The sequence below is a fragment of the Hylobates moloch genome, unplaced genomic scaffold, assembly GCF_009828535.3.
Source record: "Hylobates moloch isolate HMO894 unplaced genomic scaffold, HMol_V3 SCAFFOLD_7, whole genome shotgun sequence".
In the NCBI taxonomy this organism is placed as follows: domain Eukaryota; kingdom Metazoa; phylum Chordata; class Mammalia; order Primates; family Hylobatidae; genus Hylobates; species Hylobates moloch.
In genome coordinates, this window is record NW_026652282.1 from 132,475,482 (window position 1) to 132,497,719 (window position 22,238).

Genomic DNA, 22,238 nt, shown 5'->3' on the forward strand with positions numbered 1-22,238 from the left:
ATGGAAGATTATATGTTAAATTAAAGCATACAGGCAGAAAGAAAATAACATCAGATAGAAACTCGGCCTACACAAAAGAATTAAGAGCACTGAAATGGTAGCTACATGGGTAAATAGAAAAGACTTCCCTTATTATTTAAATCGCTTTAAAAGATAATCAACTCTTTAAACAAAAACATTAACAATGTATTCTGAAGTTTTTAATACATGTGTAAATAAAAATATGTCAACAATAGTATAAAGGCCAAGAAGAAACAGAAGTATACTATTATAAGGTTCTTATCTATTCATGAAGTGGAAAAATGCCACTTTAAGGGAGATTATAAATCAAAGACATACTGTAAACCCTAAAGCAATCAGAAAGGGACAAAATGGAGCTATACCTAATAAACTGACAAAGGAGACATAATGGAATAACAAATGTACTAAATCCAATGGAAGGCAGAAAAAAAAAGGGAACAAAGACTAGATGGGACAAATAGGAAACAAACAGCAAGATGGCAGATTTTAAATTTTCCAACAAAGAAAACTCGAGGCCCAATCCCCTTTACTAGTAAATTCTTCCAAACATCTAAGACAGATAATACCAATAGTACCCAAACTCAGAAGATAGAGAGGTAAGATTTCCCAACTTGTTTAATGAGGCCAGCATATTCCTGATACCAAAACCTAAAGAGAAAAATAAATTACAGACCACTATCTCTTATAAACATAGATGCCAAATTCCTGAACAAAACAATAGCAAATCCAATAAAGTGTTATATAAGAAGGATAATAAGTCATGACCTTGCAGGAATGCAAAGTTGGTTTAACACTGAAAAATCAATGTAATTTGCCATACTAACTGAGTAAAGGAGAAAAACCAAAGATCTCAATAACTGGAGAAAAAGCATTTGATAAAATCATGAATACAACTCTCAAATGAGGAATTAAAGGGAATTCTTCCACCTATTAAAGGGTACCTACAAAAAATCTACAGTTAACCACAAACTTAACACTGAATTTATTTTTTTCAAAAAGTATTGAATTTTTCCCCACAAGATGGTCAATAGGCAAGGATGTTCACTGTTATCACTTGTATTCAGTATTGTGTAGAAGGTTCTAGCCAGAATAAGGCAAGGAAAATAAAAGGCAGGAATGTACAAAACAGTAACCAGAACTGGTAAATGAATTTTTCTAAGGTTGCATAATACAAACAAGGTCAATATACAATAACCAACTTTATTTCCATATACTAGCAATAAAGAATTAGAAACAAAATTAAAAAATTTGTTACACAATACAAAAGCATGGTATTCTCAAGGGTAAATTTAACAAATATGTGCAAGACCTATACACCAAAAACTAAAAAACACTGCTGAGAAAAATTTTTTAAATCCTAAGCAAAAGCAGAGATATGTCATGTTCATGGACCGAAAAACTCTATACTGTCAAGATACCAATGTTCCCTAAACTGACCTATATATTAAATGCAGTCACAAAAATACACATTGTTGTGGGGTTAAGAGATGGAAAACAAGCTTATTCTAAAACATATATGGAAATGCAAAGCACCTAAAAGAGTGAAGACAATATTGGACAACAAGAATATAGTTGGAAGACTTACACTACTTACTTTCAAGAATTCTATTAAGTTATACTAATCAACACAGTGTGGTACTGGCATAAAGGTAGACGAACTGACCAGTGGAACAAAATAGAGAATCCAGAAATAAAGCCCCACAGAGAAGAACGGATAAACAAATTGTGGTAGATTTGTATAATGGAATAATACAAAACAATAAAAAAGATAAGTGATTACTATAATAAAAAACGTGGATGAATTTCCCAGGCATAATGGTGAGTGAAAGACGCCAGACACAAATAAATTTTAAGAACAGGCAAAACACTATCTATGGTGATATAAGTCAGAGACATAATTACATCTATTGGGGATTATTAACTGGAAGGGGTATAAGGCAGCCTTCTGGGGTGTTGGTAATGTTTTCTATCTAGATCTGGGTGGTGGTTACATGGGTACAGATATACATAAAAAATAATTGAGCTATACACTTAAAAGTAGTACACTTGATACAATTTGCTGCACGTATGTTATTCTACCATAAAGAGAGATACCTGTTAGTTCATTAGTACCTTCTATTTTCAGTCATGAAGTCAACAAAATTAAGACATTTATTTGGAAAGTACAGATTATACTACTATTGGTCAAAGACAGACCATTCCAGCTAAGCAGGGTAATCCTCAAGAATTAAGAATAACTAAGAGACAGCCTGGAAGTATCAAAGAAATTGGTCTGCAGATCTGTAATCAGATACTTCTCTGTTTTCTTTGCTCCCCAGCAATGGGTCACAAAGTGAGATCTAGAACCCAGGTGTTTTGACTTCCTGTATGGTAGTATCCTTCCTCCAATTACCACATGCTTTGATGAAAAAACTGTTTATAAACTCCTAGAAAACCTGATAGTAGACTGTATATCCTAAAACCTGCTGCTAATAGATGTCCCTGTAAAATTAACAATAATGATGAACATTTAAATAGCTCTTACTATGTATCAAATACTGTGTTAGGCACTTTACATGCATTATCTGATTTAATCCTTAAAATGCTCTGAAGTGGGTACATCTTCATTTTACAGAAGATGATGACTGAGGCACAAAGAGGTTAAGTCATCTGCCTAAGGTCACAAAACTAGTAAGTAGCAGAGGTGGGATTCAAATCCAGGCAACCTGATATTAGAGCCTGTGTTCTTAACCACTACAATCCAGCTGTCAGTCACAATGAACATAATCAATCACTGTTTTGTTTCAAGGTGTAAACCTGTACTGTACATTTAAATTTATAATTGTGTAGACCCAAATCGTAGCTGATCTCTGCCCTCCTTCTGTTCACCATGTATCTGTCATCTTTCTTTAAAACTTTCATCCACAGTAACTGCATTGAAAATGTGAGGACATACGGAACCATAGTATAAGCAGCTCACAAGGACACACTGTCTCCTTTAAGGCTTATTGGCCCTTTCCAATCCATGTCTCTTGATTGATACAAGGCAAGATGAAACTATCAGTGTAAGCAAGAAAGTGAATTGTCCAGTTTTCAGGATTCATACTGGGTCACAAACGGCTTTCACATTTGTTTCATGATTTACAAATCTGTAAAGTGAACAGACTGGTACATGCAGTTGAGGTGCTAAATTATATAGGCCTCAATACAAAGCTTTAGAAAATTGTTTCTGTATACTGAGTATGTTTTCCAAACCAAAGCTACCTTAATGGCTATTAGGGGATGATGTTTTTTTTCTATGCCTCATTGTTATCCTCATTATTACAAAGTAATCACATAATGGAAATGAGAAAGGAAAAAAAACCACCAATTTTTTGAATTTAAGCTATTTCCCAATTATGTTAGCCATCATCCATAGTTTCTCCACTTTACATCAGATTCCATATTATCAGATTCTATACTTACAGAATCCACGAGATTTTCTGTTTTGTCAATCAATAATTCCAATCTTTCTCCTCGCTGAGCTACCAGATCTGAAAATATTGGAAAAATAGAAAAGGTCAAGTTTTATATTGTAGAATAAAATAAACTTTTTTAAAAAAAGTAATACAACTTAATGAATACACTGTCCTGGGGCCAAAGGACAGGCATGCTTCACCCACTGGTGACACCACTCGAAAACAAGGACTAGCCCACCTGGAGTCCCCATGCCCATCACAACTTCACCACAGCCTCCATAACAACTACACCCTAAGCCACTAAGAAAAATACAGACATGGTTGATGCTGTTTATAGCTGAAGAAATTATACAGACTATACTACTGAATGTACCCGTAATCAAAGTCAAAGTGCCCTGCCCAACCAACACCATAGATACATCCTCAAGAAAAAGTCCTTGCATAGTAAAGCAAATCTAAAAATTGGAAGAAGTGACCACAGAAATATTATTAACAACTATATGCTAATAAACTGGAATACCCAGAAGAAATGGATAAATCCCAGGACACATGCAACCTACCAAGACTGAATCAGGAAGAAATAGAAAACCTGAACAGGCCAGTAATGAGTAATGGGATTGAATCAGTAATAAAGTATAATCAGTAATAAAGTCTCCCAACAAAACCAAAACAATGCCCAGAATCAGCTGGCTTCACTGCAGAACTCCATGAAACTTACAGAGAAGAACTAATATCACTTCTCAAACTATGCCAAAAAATTTAAGAGGAGGGAATTCTCCCTACTCATTCTATAAGGCCAGCATTATCCTGATACCAAAACCCGACCAGGACTCAACAAAAAAACAAAACTGCAGGCCAACATCCCTGATGATCACAGATGCAAAATCCTCAACGAAATACTAGCAAACCAAATCAAACATCACATCAAAAAGATAATACACCATGATCAAGTGGGATTTATCCCAGGGATGCAATGATGATTCAATGCATGCAAATCAATAAACATGAAACATTCCATCAATAGAATAAAGAACAAAAGCCACATGACCACCTTAATAGATGCAGAGAAAGCATCTGATAAAAAAAAGCATTTGATAAAATTCAACATCTCAGGGTGGTTGGCAAGATGACCAAATAGAAACAGCTCTGGTCTGCACCTCCCAGTGAAATCAATGCAGAAGATGGGTAATTTCTGCATTTCCAACTGAGGTACCTGGCTCATCTCATTGGGACTGGTTAGACAGTGGGTGCAGCCCACGGAGGGTGAGCCAAAGCAGGGTGGGGCGTTGCCTCATCCAGGAAGCACAAGGGGTCAGGGAACTCCCTCCCCTAACCAAGGGAAGCCTTGAGGGACTGTGTCGTGAGGAATGGTGCACTCTGGCCCAGATACTATGCTTTTCCCACAGTCTTCGCAATCTGCAGACCAGGAGATTCCCTTGGGTGCCTATGCCACCAGGGCCCTGGGTTTCAAGCACAAAACTGGGCGGCCGTTTGGGCAGACACCGAGCTAGCTGCAGGAGTTTTTTTTTCATACCCCAGTGGTGCCTGGAATGCCAGTGAGACATAACTGTTCACTCCCCTGGAAAGGGGGCTGAAGCCAGGGAGGCAAGTGGTCTAGCTCAGTATATTCCACCTCCATGGAGCCCAGCAAGCTAAGATCCACTGGCTTGAAATTCTCACTGCCAGCACAGCAGTCTGAAGTCGACCTGGGACACTTGAGCTTGGTGGAGGGAGGGGCGTCTGCCATTACTGAGGCTTGAGTAGGCAGTTTTCCCCTCACTGTGTAAACAAAGCGGCCAGGAAGTTTGAACTGGGCGGAGCCCACCGCAACTCCGCAAAGTCCCTGTAGCCAGACTGCCTCTCTAGATTCCTCCTCTCTGGGCAGCGCATCTCTGAAAGAAAGGCAGCAGCCCCAGCCAGGGGCTTATAGATAAAACTCCTATCTCCTTGGGACCGAGCACCTGGGGGAAAGGGGTGGCTGTGGGCTCAGCTTCAGCAGACTTAAACGTTCCTGCCTGCCAGTTCTGAAGAGAGCAGTGGCTCTTCTAGCACAGTGCTGGAGCTCTGCTACAGTATAGACTGCCTCCTCAAGTGGGTCCCTGAGCTCCATGCCTCCTGACTGGGAGATACCTCCCAGCAGGGGTCAACAGACATCTCATACAGGAGCGCTCCGGCTGGCATCTGGAAGGTGCCCCTCTGGGACGAAGCTTCCAGAGGAAGGAACAGGCAGCAATCTTTGCTGTTCTGCAGCCTCCGCTGGTGATACCCAGGCAAACAGGGTCTGGAGTGGACCTCCAACAAACCCCAGCAGACCTGCAGCAGAGGGGCCTGTTAGAAGGAAAACTAACAAACAGAAAGGAATAGCATCAACATCAACAAAAAGGACATCCACATAGAAACCCCATCCGACGGTCACCAACATCAAAGACTAAAGGCAGATAAATCCACGAAGATGAGGAAAAACCAGTGCAAAAAGGCTGAAAATTCCAAGAGAACAAACTGGACAGAGAATGAGTTTGACAAATTGACAGAAGCAGGCTTCAGAAGGTGGATAATAACAAACTCCTCCAAGCTAAAGGAAAATGTTCTAACCCCATGCAAGGAAACTAAGAACCTTGAAAAAAGGTTAGAGGAATTGCTAACTAGAATAACCAGTTTAGAGAAGAACATAAATGACCTGATGGGACTGAAAAACACGGCACAAGAACTTTGCGAAGCATACACAAGTATCAATAGCCGAACTGATCAGGTGGAAGAAAGGATATCAGAGATTGAAGATCAACTTAATGAAATAAAGTGTGAAGACAAGACTAGAGAAAAAATAATGAATAAGGAATAACAAAGGCTCCAAGACATATGGGACTATATGAAAAGACCAAACCTATGTTTGATTGGTGTACTTGAAAGTGACAGGGAGAATGGAACCAAGTTGGAAAACATTCTTCAGGATATTATCCAGGAGAACTTCCCCAGCCTAGCAAGACAGGTCAACATTCAAATTTGGGAAATACAGAGACCACCACAAAGATACTCTTCGAGAAGAGCAACCCCAAGACACATAATCGTCAGATTCACCAAGGATGAAATGAAGGAAAAAATGTTAAGGGCAGCCAGAGAGAAAGGTCAGGCTACCCACAAAGGGAAGCCCATCAGACTAACAGTGGATCTCTCGACAGAAACCTTATAAGCCAGAAGAGAGTGGGGGCCAATATTCAACATTCTTAAAGAAAAGAATTTTCAACCCAGAATTTCATATTCAACCAAACTAAGTTTTATAAGCAAAGGAGAAATAAAATCCTTATAGACATGCAAACGCTGAGAGATTTTGTCACCACCAGGCCTGCCTTACAAGAGGTCCTGAAGGAAGCACTAAATATGGAAAGGAAAAACAAGTACCAGCCACTGCAAAAACATATCAAACTGTAAAGACCATCGACACTATGAAGAAACTGCATCAACTAACAAGCAAAATAACCAACTAGCATTATAATGACAGGATCAAATTCACACATAACAATATTCACCTTAAATGTAAATAGGGTAAATGCCCCAAATAAAAGACACAGACTGGCAAATTGAATAAAGAATCAAGACCCACCTGTGTGCTGCATTCAGGAGACCCATCTCATGTGCAAAGACACACACAGTCTCAAAATAAAGGGATAGAGGATTGTTTACTAAGCAAATGAAAAACAAAAAAAAAAGCAGTGGTTGCAATCCTAGTCTCTGATAAAACAGACTTTAAACCAACAAAGATCAAAAAAGACAAAGAAGGGCATTACATAATGGTAAAGGGATCAATGCAACAAGAAGAGCTAACTATCCTAAATATACATGCGTCCAATACAGGAGCACCCAGATTCATAAAGCAAGTTCTTAGAGACCTACAAAGAGACTCAGACTCCCACACAATAATAGGAGACTTTAACACCGCACTGTCAATATTAGATCGAGACAGAAAATTAACAAGGATATTCAGGACTTGAACTCAACTCTGGACCAAGAGGACCTAATAGACATCTACAGAACTCTCCAAGCCAAATCAACAGAATATACATTCTTCTCAGCACCACATCGCCCTTATTCTAAAGTTGATCACATAATTGAAAGTAAAACACTCCTCAGCAAATGCGAAAAATGGAAATCGTAACCAGCAGTCTCTCAGACCACAGTGCAATCAAAGTAGAACTCAGGATTAAGAAACTCACTCAAAACTGCACAACTACATGGAAAATGAACAACCTGTTCCTGAATGACTACTGGGTAAATAACGAAATTAAGGCAGAAATAAATAAGTTTTTTGAAACCAATGAGAACAAAGACACAATGTACCAGAATCTTTGGGACATAGCTAAAGCAGTATTTAGAGGGAAATTTATAGCACTAAAATGCCCACAGCAAAAAGCGGGAAAGATTTAAAATAGACACCCTAACATCACAATTAAAAGAACTAGAGAAGCAAGAGCAAACAAATTCAAAGCTAGCAGAAGACAAGAAATAACTAAGATCAGAGCAGAACTGAAGGAGAGAGAGACATGAAAAACCCTTCAAAAAGAATCAATGAATCCAGGAGCTGGTTTTTTGAAAAGATTAACAAAATAGATAGACTGCTAACGAGACTAATAAGAAAAGAGAGAAGAATCAAACCGACACAATAAAAAATAATAAAGGGGATATCACCACTGATCCCACAGAAATACAAACTACCATCAGAGAATACTATAAACATCTCTGTGCAAGTAAACTAGAAAATCTGGAAGAAATGCATAAATTCCTGGACACATACACCCTCCCAAGACTGAACCAGGAAGAAGTCAAATCCCTGAATACAACAATAACAAGTTCTGAACTTGAGGCAGTAATTAATAGCCTACCAAACGAAAAAGGTCCAGGATCAGAAGGATTCACAGCCGAATTCCACCAGAGGTATAAAGAGGAGCTGGTACCACTCCTTCTGAAACTATTCCAAACAACAGAAAAAGAGGGACTCCTCCCTAACTCATTTTATGAGGCCAGCATCATCCTGATACCAAAACCTGGCAGAGACACAACCAAAAAAGAAAATTTCAGGCGAATATCCCTGATGAACACTGATGCGAAAATCCTCAATAAAATACTGGCAAACCAAACCCATCAGCACATCAAAAAGCTTATCCACCATGATCAGGTCAGCTTCAACACTGGGAAGCAAGACTGGTTCAACATACGCAAATCAATAAACGTAATCCATCACATAAAAAGAACCAATGACAAAAACCACATGATTATCTCAATAGATGCAGAAAAGGCCTTTGATAAAATTCAACACCACTTTATGCTAAAAACTCTCAATAAACTAGGTATTGATGGAACGTATGTCAAAATAATAAGAAGTATTTATGACAAACCCACAGCCAATATCACACTGAATGGGCAAAAGCTGGAAGCATTCCCTTTGAAAACCAGCACAAGACAAGGATGCCCTCTCTCACCACTCCTATTCAACATAGTATTGGAAGTTCTGTCCAGGGCAATCAGGCAAGAGAAAGAAATAAAGCGTATTCAAATAGGAGGAGAGGAAGTCGAATTGTCTCTCTTTGCAGATGACAGGATCGTATATTTAGAAAACCCCATTGTCTCAGCCCAAAATCTCCTTAAGCTGATAAGCAACTTCAGCAAAGTATCAGAATGCAAAATCAATGTGCAAAAATCACAAGCATTCCTATATACCAATAAAAGACAAACAGCCAAATCATGAGTGAACTCCCATTCACAATTGCTACAAAGAGAATAAAATACCTAGAAATACAACTTACAAGGGATGTGAAGGACCTCTTCAAGGAGAACTACAAACCACTGCTCAAGGAAATAAGAGAGGACACAAATGAATGGAAAAACATTCCAAGCTCATGGATAGGAAGAATATGGCCAAACTGCCCAAAGTAATTTATAGATTCAATGCTATCCCCATCCAGCTACCATTGACTTTCTTCACAGAACTAGAAAAAAACTACTTTAAATTTCATCTGGAACCAAAAAAGAGCCCATATAGCCAAGACAATCCTAAGCAAGAAGAACAAAGCTGGAGACATCACGCTACCTGACTTCAAACTATACTACAAGGTTACAGTAAACAAAACAGCATGGTACTGGTACCAAAACAGATACATAGACCAATGGAACAGAACAGAGGCCTCAGAAATAACGCCACACATCTACAACCATCTGATCTTTGACAAACCTGACAAAAACAAGCAATGGGGAAAGGATTCTCTATTTAATAAATGGTGTTGGGAAAACTGGCTAGCCACATGCAGAAAACTGAAACTGGCCCCCTTCCTTACACCTTATACAAAAATTAATTCAAGATGGATTAAAGACTTAAACGTAAGACCTAAAACCATAAAATGCCTAGAAGAAAACCTAGGCAATACCATTCAGGACATAGGCACGGGCAAAGACTTCATGACTAAAACACCAAAAGCAATGGCAACAAAAGCCAAAATTGACAAATGGGATCTAATTAAAGAGTTTTTGCATAGCAAAAGAAACTATCATCAGAGTGAATAGGCAACCTACAGAATGGGAAAAAATTTGCAATCTATCCATCTGACAAAGGGCTAATATCCAGAATCTACAAGGAACTTAAACAAATTTACAAGAAAAAAACAACCCCATCAAAAAGTGTGTGAAGGATATGAAAAGACACTTCTCAAAAGAAGACATTTATGTGGCCAACAAGCATATGAAAAAAAGCTCATCATCACTGGTCATTAGAGAAATGCAAATCAAAACCATAATGAGATACCCTCTCACACCAGTAAGAATGGTGATCGTTAAATGGCAATCATTAAAAAGTCAGGAAACAACAGATGCTGGAGAGGATGTGGAGCAATAGGAATGCTTTTACACTGTTGGTGGAAGTGTAAATTAGTTCAACCATTGTCGAAGACAGTGTGGCGATTCCTCAAGGATCTAGAACCAGAAATACCATTTGACCCAGCAATCCCATTACTGGGTATATACCCAAAGGATTATAAATCATGCTGCTATCAAGACACATGCACACATATGTTTACTGCAGCACTGTTCACAATAGCAAAGACTTGGAACCAACCCAAATGCCCATCAATGATAGACTGGATAAAGAAAATGTGGCACATATACACAATGGAATACTATGCAGCCATAAAAAAGGAGGAGTTCATGTCCTTTGCAGGGACATGGATGAAGCTGGAAACCATCATTCTCAGCAAGGTAAGAAAGGAACAGAAAACCAAACACCGCATGTTCTCACTCATAAGTGGGAGTTGAACAATGAGAACACATGGACACAGGGAGGGGAACATCACACACTGGGGCCTGTTGGGGGGTAGGGGGGGCTAGGGGAGAAATAGCATTAGGAGAAATACCTAATGTAGATGATGGGTTAATGGGTGCAGCAAAGCACCACGGCACGTGTATACCTATGTAACAAAGCTGCACATTCTGCACATGTATCCCAGAACTTAAAGTATAATTAAAAAAAGTGCAAATGTGTGACATAGAAATTGCAATGGGGCAGGTTGAAGTATTTCCATTTTCATCCATAATTTTAGCAGTATGATGACACAGCTCAAAAGGAAAATAGGATATTCTACTTTTATATATTCAAATAAAAATATATAGTTTGAGGTATCAAAAAAAATTCAACATCTCTTCATGATAAAAACTCTCAAAAAACTAGGCATAGAAGGAATATCCCTCAACATGATAAAGGCCATTTATGACAAACCCACAGCTAACAACATACTGAATGGGAAAAACTAAAAGCCTTTCCTCTAAGAACTGGAAAACTCTCACCACTCCTATTCAACACAGTACTGGAAGGATGCCCAGTTTCACTACTCCTATTCAACGCAATACTGGAAGTCCTAGCCAGAACAATCAGGCAAGAGAAAGAAATAAAGGGCATCCAAATTGAAAAAGAGGAAGTCAAATTATCCCTCTTTGCAGATGATATGATCTTATGTCTAAAAGACCCAAAGACTCCACCAAAAAACTCCTAGATCTGATAAATATATTCAGTAAAGTTGCAGGATACAGAATCAACATACAAATATCTGTAATGTTTCTATGCATCAATAATGAACTTGGTGAAATAAAACTTTATGAAATCAAGAAGGCAATCCCATTTATAATAGTTATGAACATATAAAATATTGAAGAATAAATTTAACGAGGAGGTGAAAGACTCCTACAAGTAAAACTACAAAACACTGATGAAAAAAAACTGAAGATGATACAAAGATACAGAAAGACATCTTATGGTCATGGATCATAAGAATGTATATTATTAAAATGACCATAAGCCCAAAGCAATCTACAGATTCAATGCAATCTCTATCAAAGTACCAATGTCATTTTTCACAGAAACAGAAAAAACAATCCTAAAATTAGTATTTCAGGAACCAAAAAAGAGTCCAAATAGCCAAAGCAATCCTGAGCAAAATGAACAAAGCTGGAGGCATCACACTACCTGACTTCAAAACATATTACAAGGCTACAGTAACAAAAACAGCATGATTTGGTATAAAAACAGACACAAGGTCGATGGAATAGAATAGAAAAGCCAGACATTGATCCACGTATGTATAGCCACACATATATAGGCAACTGATTTTCAACAAAGGTGCCAAGAATGTACACTGGGGAAAGGACACCGTCTTCAACAAATGGTATTGGGAAAACTGGATATCCGTATGTGGAAGAATTAAACTGGACCTCTGTCTCTCATCACATACAAAAATCAACCAAGGTAGATTAAAGACTTAAATTTCAGACCCAGAACTATAAACCTACTAGAAAAAAACATAGGGGAAACACTTCAGAACACTGCTCTAGGAAAAGATTTTATGGCTAACACCTCAAAAGGACAGGTAACGAAAAGAAAAATAGACAAATAGGACTATATTAAACAAAAAAGCTTTTGCACAGCAAAGGAAATAATCAATAGAGTGAAAAGACAACCAGTTGAATGGGAGAAAATAGTTGCAAACTATTCATTTGATAAGGGAATAATATCCAGAATATATAATGAACTCAACAGGAGATATACAAATAATCCCCTTAAAAAGTGGGCAGAGGACATGAATAGCCATTTCTCAAAAGAAGACACACAAATGGCCAAAAGGTATATGAAAAAAATGCTCAACATCATAGAAATGCAAATAAAAGCCAAAATGAGATATCATGTTACCCCAGTTAGAATGGTTACTAAAAAGATACAAAATAACAGATGCTGGCTAGGATAAGGAAAAAAAAAAAAAAAAAACACACTTACACACTGTTGGTGGGAAAGTAAACTAGTGCAGCTACTATGGAAACCAGTGTGGAGATTAATCCAAAAACTAAAAATTAAACTACCATATGATCCAGCAATCCTACTGCTGGGTATTTATGCAAAGGAAAAGAAATCAGTGTATAAAAGGGATATCTGCACTTGCATATTTATTGCATCCCTATTCACAATAGCAAAGATATGGAGTCAACCTAAGTGTCCATGAATGGATGAATGGATAAAGAAAATGTGGTCTATAAACACAATGGAATACTATTTGACCATGAAAAAGAATGAAGTCATGTCATTTACAGCAACATGGATGTAACTGGAGGTTATTATGTTTAGTGATATAAGGCAGGCATGGAAAGACAAATATTACATGTTCTTACTCACATGTGGGAACTAAAACAGTTGATCTCATGGAGATAGACAATAGCGAAATAGATACCAGAGGCTACGAAGAGTGTGGGTATGTGGGGCGGAGCAGGGAATATGAGAGGATGGTTAATAGGTACAAACATATGGTTAGATAGAAGGAATAAGTTCTAACGTTTGATAGCAGAGTAGGGTGACTAAAGTTAACAATAGTGTATTATATATTTCAAAATAGCTAGAAGAGAGAATTTGAAATGTTCCCATGACAGAGAAATAAATTCTTGAGCTGATGGACACCCCAAATATCCTGACTTGATCATTACACAGCCTTTGCATGTAACAAAATATCACACGTACCCCATAAATGTGTACAAATATTATGTATCAATTAAATAAAAGACACTAGACAGCTAGCTCTCTTTTCCTTGCCCTATGGGAGAACAGAGAGAGAAGATGCTGTCTGCAAGCCAGGAAGAGAGCCCTTACCAGAACTGGCACCGTGATCTTGGACTTCTAGCCTCCAGAAATGTGAGAAAATAAACTTCTGTTGTTTAAGCCACTACATCTATGGAATTTTGTTATGGCAGCCTGAGCTAAGACAAATGATCTCAAATTAATAACCTAACAACTTAACTTTCCACCTTATGGATCTAGAAAAGAAGGGTAAACTAAATCTAAAGCTAGCAGTGGGAAGGAAATAAATATTAGGGTGAACAAATTAAATAGAGAACAGAAAAACTATAGACAAAAAAATCTATGAAGCCAGAAGTTGGTTCTTTAGAAAGATCAATAAAATTGACAAACCCTTACGTAGAATGACCAAGTAAAACAGAGAAAAAACTTACATTACTAAAATCAGGAATGAAAGAGGAGACATCACCACCAAACTTACGAAATGAAAAGGATCTTAGGGGAATTCTATAAACAGGAACATGTAAATAAATTAGGTAACTTAGATGAAATGCACAAATTCCTAGAAAGATACAAACTGCTAAACAGACTCAAGAAGAAATAAACAATCTGAATAGAGCTACAGCAAGTATAGAGGCTAAATCAATAATTTTAAAGCTTCAGGCCAGGCATGGAGGCTCATGCCTGTAATCCTAGCACTTTGGTAGGCTGAGGCAAGTGGATGGCTCAAGCCCAGGAGTTTGAGACTAGCCTGGGCAACATGGCAAGACCTTATCTCTACAAAAAAACCGAAAAACAAAAATTAGCCAGGCGTGCTGGCACATGCCTGCAGTCCCAGCTGCTTGGAAGGCTGAGGTGGGAAGATTACCTGAGCCCAGGAGGTCAAGGCTGCAGGTAACCCTCCCACCAAGGGAATGAAAGAGGAATTAGAGAGGATCGTGTCACTGCACTCCAGCCTGGGTGACAGACAGACCCCATCTCAAAAAACAAAAACAGAACCAAAAAAGCTTCACACAAAGAAAAGCCCAAGCCCAGGTGGCTTCAAAGGTGAATTCTACCAAACATTTCAAGAAGAATTAATATAAAACTTTCACAAATCTTTCCAAAATAGAAGAAAGGGGGAACACTTCTTGACTCATTCCATGAGCCCAGCATTACCCTGGTATCAAAACCAAACAAAGACATCACAAGAAAAGAAAATGACAGACCAACAACTCTTAAAAATACAGACATTTAACAAATCCTCAACAGACTACTGGCAGGATGAATCCAATAATATGCAAAAAGGACTATACACCATGATGCAGTGGGATTCATTTCAGAAACACAAGGTTGATTTAATATCTGAAAATCAATTATTATAATACATCATATTAATAAAGAACAAAAACCATCATTTCAATAGATGTAAAAAAAATTGACAAAATCCAACACTGTTTAATGATAAAACCACTCAACAAACAAGAAAAAGAAACTTCCTCAACCTGATAAAGGACATCTATGAAAAACGCACAGCTAACCTCATACTTAATTGTGGAAGATTCTTCAAGATCTCCCTAAGAGCAGGAATAAGACAATGATGTCCACTCTTACCACTTCTATTCAACATTATACTAGAGGTTCTAGCTAGGGCAATTAAGCAATAAGAAGAAATGAAAAGCATCCAGATTGAAAAGGAAGAATTAAAACTATCTCTATTTGCAAGTAGCATGATTCTATATAGAGAAAATCCTAAGGAAACTATTAAAAAGCTATTAGAACTCATAAATGAGAACAAGGTTGTATAATACAACACCAATTTATAAAAATCAATAAAATTTCTATATATTAGTACTGAACAATCCAAAAAATGAAAGAGAAAAATTCCATTTACAATAGCATAAAAAATACTTAGGAACAAGGCAAGAAGGATGTTAGAAGAGATATTGTTAAAGAAAAATTATTCTGACACTGGTTAAAAAATGGTAAGGCAGATTTTGAGATTACTGCAATAGGGGTCAAGGCTATCACAATGGAGGGGAGAGATTGAGCTCAACTCCTAATGCGACCAAGACCAGTGGGGATTTGTGGCCAATGAACAGAGGGGGTCAGAGGATGGAAAATTACTAACAGGAGACATCAAGGGCAAGGGGATTCTCTCTAAACTGGCCTAACAGGATTCCTGCTAAAAGTTGGCTGGACTTATATATCAAATATAGGGGATGAGGAACTTGATCAAGGGTGGGGTATTAGCAGGATTCTTTGCTAAGACTTCCTTAGGCAGGCCAAGGACAGAGCCCAAGGATGAGACGTAGTTTAACAGAGTGCTCAGAGGAGCTTGTCTAAAATTTGGTGAAGCAGAGTCTTTGTCATGTAAGACTTGCACACTGAAAACTACAAAACATGGTTGGAAAAAATTAAAGAAAACCTAAATGAATAGAAAGAAAGCCCATGTTCATGGATCAGAAGTTTAATATTGTTAAAATGGCTCCCCTAATTGATCTACAGATTCAACACAATCCCTATCAAAATCCCAGATAGCTTTTTTTGCAGAAATTGACAAGCTCATCCTAAAGTTCATGAAAATGAAAGGTACCCAGAATAGTCAAAGCAATTTTGAGAAAGAATAAAGTTGGAAGACGAATATTTCCTGATTTTAAAACCTACTACAAAGCTATAATAATCATGACAGTCTGGTACTGCCATAAAGATAAATTGAACAGAACTGAAGGTCCAGAAACAAAGCCATACATCCATTGATAACTAATTTTTGATAAGAATGCGAAGATCATTCAACAGGGAAAGAAAAGCCTTTTCAGCAAATGGTTCTGGAACAACTGTATATACATATTCAACAGACATAAGTTGGATCTCTTCTTTATTCCATACATAAACATTAACTCAAAATAGATCATAGATAGAAATGTAAGAGCTAAAACTAGTCTTAGAAGAAAAGAGAGGAGTAAATCTTCGTGATCTTGGCTTAGGCGACGATTTCTTAGATATGATATTCAAAGCACAAACAACTAAAGAAAAAAATAAATCGGACTTCATAAAAACTGTTGTGCTTCAAAGAACACCATCAAGAAAATGGAAAGACAACTCACAGAATAGAGCAAAATATTTGAAAATCATGTATCTGATAAGGGTCTACTATCCAGAATATATGAAGTACTGTTATAGCTCAACCATAAAAAGACAACCCACTTAAAAACAACAAAGTATTTTTAAATAGACATTTCTCCAAAGGTAAAGAAAATATACAAATGGCCTATAAGCACATGAAAAAATGCTCAACATCATTAGTCATCAGGGAAATGCAAATCAAAATAACAATAAAGTACCACTTCACTAGACTGGGTATAATTTAAAAAGATACGTTTTGGCAAGGATGTAGAGAAATCAGAATCCTCATACATTGCTATTAGGAATGTATAAATGGTACAGTCACTTTAGGAAAGTTTGGTCCTTTCTAAAAATGTTACAGAGTTGCCATGTGATCCAGCAATTCTATTCCTAGGTATGTAAGCAAGAGAACCAAAAACATATATATATATATATATGCTCACACAAAAACTTGTACACAAATGTTCATAGCAGCATTATTTACAATAACCAGACCATGAACTAATGAGTAGACACATAAAATGCATTAATGCATTGGAATTATTAGTCATAAAAAAGAATTAAGTATTGATTTATGCTACGAGATGAATGAACCTCACAATCATTACGCTAAGTCAACGAAGACACAAAAGGCCACATATTACAAGATTCCATTTATACGAAATGTCCAGAATAGGCAAATTTATGAAGATGAAAAGGGAATTAATTGTTGCTTAGGTCTGAGAGTTGAGGAGAAATGAGGAGCAACTGCAAATGGGTACAGGGTTTCATTTAGGGATGATAAAAATGTTACAAAATTGATTGCAGCAATGGTTGTACAATTCTGTGAATATAGTAACCACTGACTGTATACTTTAAATGGGTGAATTATATGATATGTGAATTATATTTCAATTAAGCTTTTAAAAAAATTAAAGGGAATTAACTGGGAATGTTCTTGTCACATTTTAAATTTGCTGTTTCTATAACTCTAAAAATAAATAAGTCATTTAAAAGGAGTTCGATTAAAAATGTTGATTTTTCTGGAAACTTTATGCATCTGCAATAAATAATATTGTAGCAATTGTCTGCCTCCACTTTCGGGCAAAATAAATACATTTGGTGACAAAAAAAGAGTCAAAATAAATAGTAGTTGTCTCAACAGATTCTCTAGTGTCTATCTAGATATATAATTAAAACTAAAATCAATCAAAGGAAATCACTTTAAATAGCTGAGACGTACATATCAAGAACCACAAAAATGTTTGCGCATTTTGATTATTAATCCCGTTCCTGATAATTGATCTGAAGAAAATAAGAAAAACATAATAGGCACAAAAACATAACAGTACTGTTACTGTAGGATAAACTTCTAAACCAGTCCTACTTAAGTGTTTGCAACTGGTTGACTAAGTCTCTAAGCATACTGTTCAGTCCAATTGACATTTTCATAGCAAGAGGGCCTCAGTGAAGGAAGCACAACATTGACATTCTTCAGCAAGCTCCTTATCTGGTTGCAAAACAGCACTCTGAGTAACACTGTGCTAAATAACCTATGCGTCCAAAATTCAGGCAAGGTTAGGTAACCCGTGATACATTAACTCAGTGAAATACTGTACAATCAAACTGACCAAATTATTCTAAACTGCTGAATTATCATAAGGTTCTTAGAAATTAGTCCTGCTAAGCAAACTAGTAAATTTAGAATGAAGAATAGTTGCAAGGACAAAGAAGAAACCATTTGCACAAGCAGACAGTATCATAGGTGTCTCAGCTGACAATTAACTTCCAATGGTAAGAATAAGGAAGTGCTATTTTGGCTTCTCTAGAATAATTTGACCCCAGTCAAGTAATCTTTATCATTTTTGCCCACATGCATGAAACATACCTATGTTTCTGACCATGATTCCTTTCAGTTCATCCACTTGGGCTTGAGTCTCCATCACTTTGTCTAGGCCCTTATTCTCAGAGTGATGCTTCTATAAGAAAATAAGTTTTAACTTATGGTACCCAGACATTATTTACAATAGGAAAACAAAAATAAGGGGAATGACAATTTACACTGAGGAATGCTATAAAATTATGTCTCTATTGATATAAAAGATACATGTCACTTCACTGGAAAAATGTTACAATACCCAGGAAAAAATATGGGCAGCATAAAAAATGCTTCTATACAAAGTGTAAGTATGTAGTCTAAAAATTACCTTATTTTAAATAAAAATAAACATTATATCAAACATACATGTGACTTGTGGGGCAGAGATTGGGGGAGATATATAATCTGTGCTCAGACAAGGAAGAAAGGAGAAAAAGAAGACTGTAGTTGCGGCAGTGGGGGAAGAATGCTGCAAAACTGTTCCCCACTTCTTGAGTATGATGAGGTAGGGGCTGGCCCAGCTTCTCAGCATCTGTTCTTGTATCTGCCAGGATCACAGCATATAAACTATTTTTATTGGCTTCTCACAGGATCTAGAATCTAAGACACTGATAATACATATTTTGAAATTATTTATCCATAGCTAGCAATTATGGGCTGCTTAATATACAATGTTCCAGTCATTTCATTGTGTTAAGTGCTTTAAACGGGATATTATTTAATCCACCCCAAAACTCTATGAAACGATGCTATTATTATCTCTATTTACAGATGAAAGAACAGGTAGAGATTTTGTTCAGAAGGTCACACAGATCTGGAGCTAATGATAAATTGGTTAATTTGAAAGTTTTGTTTCTAGCTGACCCTATTTACTTTTGACTAAGTACTGGTATTTTTGTTGTTGGTAGTGTTTTATACAGTTTTACATAGATGAACATTTCCTAGTGGGGAGTATGAAACAAACCAACTGTTTGAATAATTAAGGTTTATAAGTAACCAATTTAAAGGGACTTTATTGCCAGAAGAGTATGTGTGTGTGTGTGTGTGTGTGTGTGTGTGTGTGTGTGTGTGTGTGTGTGTGTTAAATTTAGAAATGTAATACCCAGAGTATTAAAAACACAAGAGAAGTGAAAGTATTCAATTACAATACAGCTTTTTTTTTTTAACTCACAACAAAATCATAGCTAGAGCTTAGGTCTTAATACTCAGATAGTTTCATGGATAAAAGGGAAGCATTTTGAAAGGTGTCTGACATCATGAAAACATAAATTAAAACCACAATGAGATACCATTACACATCAACTGGAATGGCAAAATTTAAGACCACATCAAGTATTGGCAAGGATGCAGAGACACTGGAACTGCTGATGAGAATATAAAATGTTACAAACACTTTGGAAAAAAAAGTGGTGATTTTTTTTTTTCAATTACACATCACCTACCATATGACCCAGCAATTCCATTCCTAGGTATTTATCAAAGAGAAATAAAAACATATGTCCACACAAAGACTTATACATGGAGGTTAACAGCAGCTTTATTCATGATAGCTGAAAACTGGAAGCAACCCAAATATCCAGCAACAGGTGAATGGATAATCAAATTGTGGTATATGCATATACTACTGCTTAGCAAAAAGGGGAAAAAACTACTGATTTATACAACATGGAAGAGTATCAACAGCCTTACACTGACTGAAACAAGCAAGACACAAAAAAGTACCTACTTTTTGATTCTATTTACAGAAAGTTCTATAAAAGACAAAACTAATTTATAGTGATAGAAAACAGATCAGTGGTTGCCTGGGGCAAAGTGTGGGGGAGGGGACCAACTGATAAGGGATATGAGGGAATTTTTAGGGTGATTAAAATGCTGTCTTGAGTACAGTGGTATTTCACAGGTATATACACATGTAAAACCTCACTAAGCTGACAATTAGGGATTCATACAGATGAAGAGAGTTTCAAATTATTAATTTGGGTTGTTAGAAAATTAAATTTCCCTCATAGAAGGGTAGAAGGTTTATGTACAGGTTAAAAGATCATTTGGCATGTTGAACACATTTAAGCATCAGATGGGTAGTTGAACTAGATGATCTTTAATGCTCTTCCAATCATGAGACACTGTGACCACTATTAATAGAGAATACAGAGATAATAAAGAATATCACTGTTTTCTACCCTAAAATGGCCCCTTTACATTTTTTTTAATCAGGGAAGTTTTATTATGTTGACTTACAGTAACACAATCAGAAAACTATATTGCAGGTCACGGCCCCCTAGATTCATAGTGTTTGAAGGTAATAAAGAAGATATAAATCAAAATACCTTATCCTGAGAAAGATCTTACCAGCTGTGCAGCCAAGACACTTGAGAACTCGCTATTCATGGCATATGGAAGTGCTGTCTGTGCTCTTGAACCATAAGTAGTCTGGAACCTCTTCTTTATCTCATTCAGAAAATTAAAGGCTCGGGAACGTTCAAAATCCTGAAAAGAGATCAACACAGAACTCACATTTAGAAAGTAAACAAAGATGATGTGAGTGATTAAGAACAACAATAAAAAACAGCTAACATTTACTGAGCAATGATTCTCTGAGGAGGAACTAGCATTGATCCTATCTTAAAGATAAGTAAAGGAAGGCTCTGAAAAAGTAACTAACTTGTCCAAAGGTCCAACGACCAGTAAATGAAAGAGCTGAGAGTGAATCCAGATATATCTGGTCATTGACAACTGAAGATAATGATACCTAGGTTATCAACTTCTTGACATCAGGAATTGGATTTTACTTCCTCCATATATTTCATAGGATCTATTAGAAGGCCCAGCACAAGAATATGTTTAATAAATCCCATAATAATCATAGAGTCTTTCACACATACAGCTAATACTACTGATATTAACTTCAAATTGAATTTTTTCAATAGTGGTGGTATATTTGAAAAGATCAAGTGACATACTCATGTCTAATCCCAGCCAGCCAAAAAGTATGTGTGTTCTCTAGAAGAATACCTTAGAGGAAAAAAATGAATGTGTATGTGTGTTTATGTATATATGTGTATGTGTGTATCAAATTATAGCTCGAGAAATATGAGGCTCAACTCTATCCCAGATTTCATTATTATTTTTCTTCTACTCCAAGCTCTTTCACATCAGTCATTTCACATATAGCTGGATTTTTTCATACTTTTGGAAAATATTGTGAAGCCAGAGATAAAAGTCATTGTGATGCTCACTGTGGTTGACAGTCATTTCCCTTTCACCCAAGATGTTTAGTCTAAGCCAAGGGTTCTTAAATTGGGGTCAATGGTCCAAATTCAAGGGGCCTTTGAACTTGGATAGAAAAAAAGAAAATCACATCATTATTTTTATCAATCGTTAACTTATATTTCAATTGTGAATATAGGTAGTATATTCATAATCGAGGTAGTATTAAACAGTACCTGTAACTGTCACCAACAGAAATCTTTTTTCATATACCATCACAGTTACAGATATCTCAAAATATTGTCAACACCCATCACATCAAGATTATTAGTTATTAGACCCATGACTAGATCTTGTTAATGAGTTCATAAAGAAGCATATATATTACTACATCAAGTTTTTAAGATATTTTGAATACTATATATATATATTTCAATATAATTGGCTTTGTGAGAATTGTGTTTTATACATTTAAAAGCATTCTGGAAAAGGAAAATTAAAAAAAGAAAACAAAAACATTCTG

General features: G+C 36.6%; 1 protein-coding gene across 3 annotated transcripts in view; it reads right to left on the bottom strand.

Annotated features, from left to right (window-relative positions):
* Positions 1-22,238, bottom strand: part of VAMP7 (vesicle associated membrane protein 7) — a 57,998-nt gene that overhangs the window by 20,381 nt on the left and 15,379 nt on the right. For all 3 annotated transcript variants that reach the window (XM_032757821.2, XM_032757822.2, XM_032757823.2), the window contains 3 exons: positions 20,858-20,995; positions 18,518-18,608; positions 3,466-3,533 (listed from right to left, as the gene is read on the bottom strand). In XM_032757821.2, the coding sequence (XP_032613712.2) occupies positions 3,466-3,533; positions 18,518-18,608; positions 20,858-20,995 (297 nt within the window). The remainder of the gene's footprint in view (positions 1-3,465; positions 3,534-18,517; positions 18,609-20,857; positions 20,996-22,238) is intronic.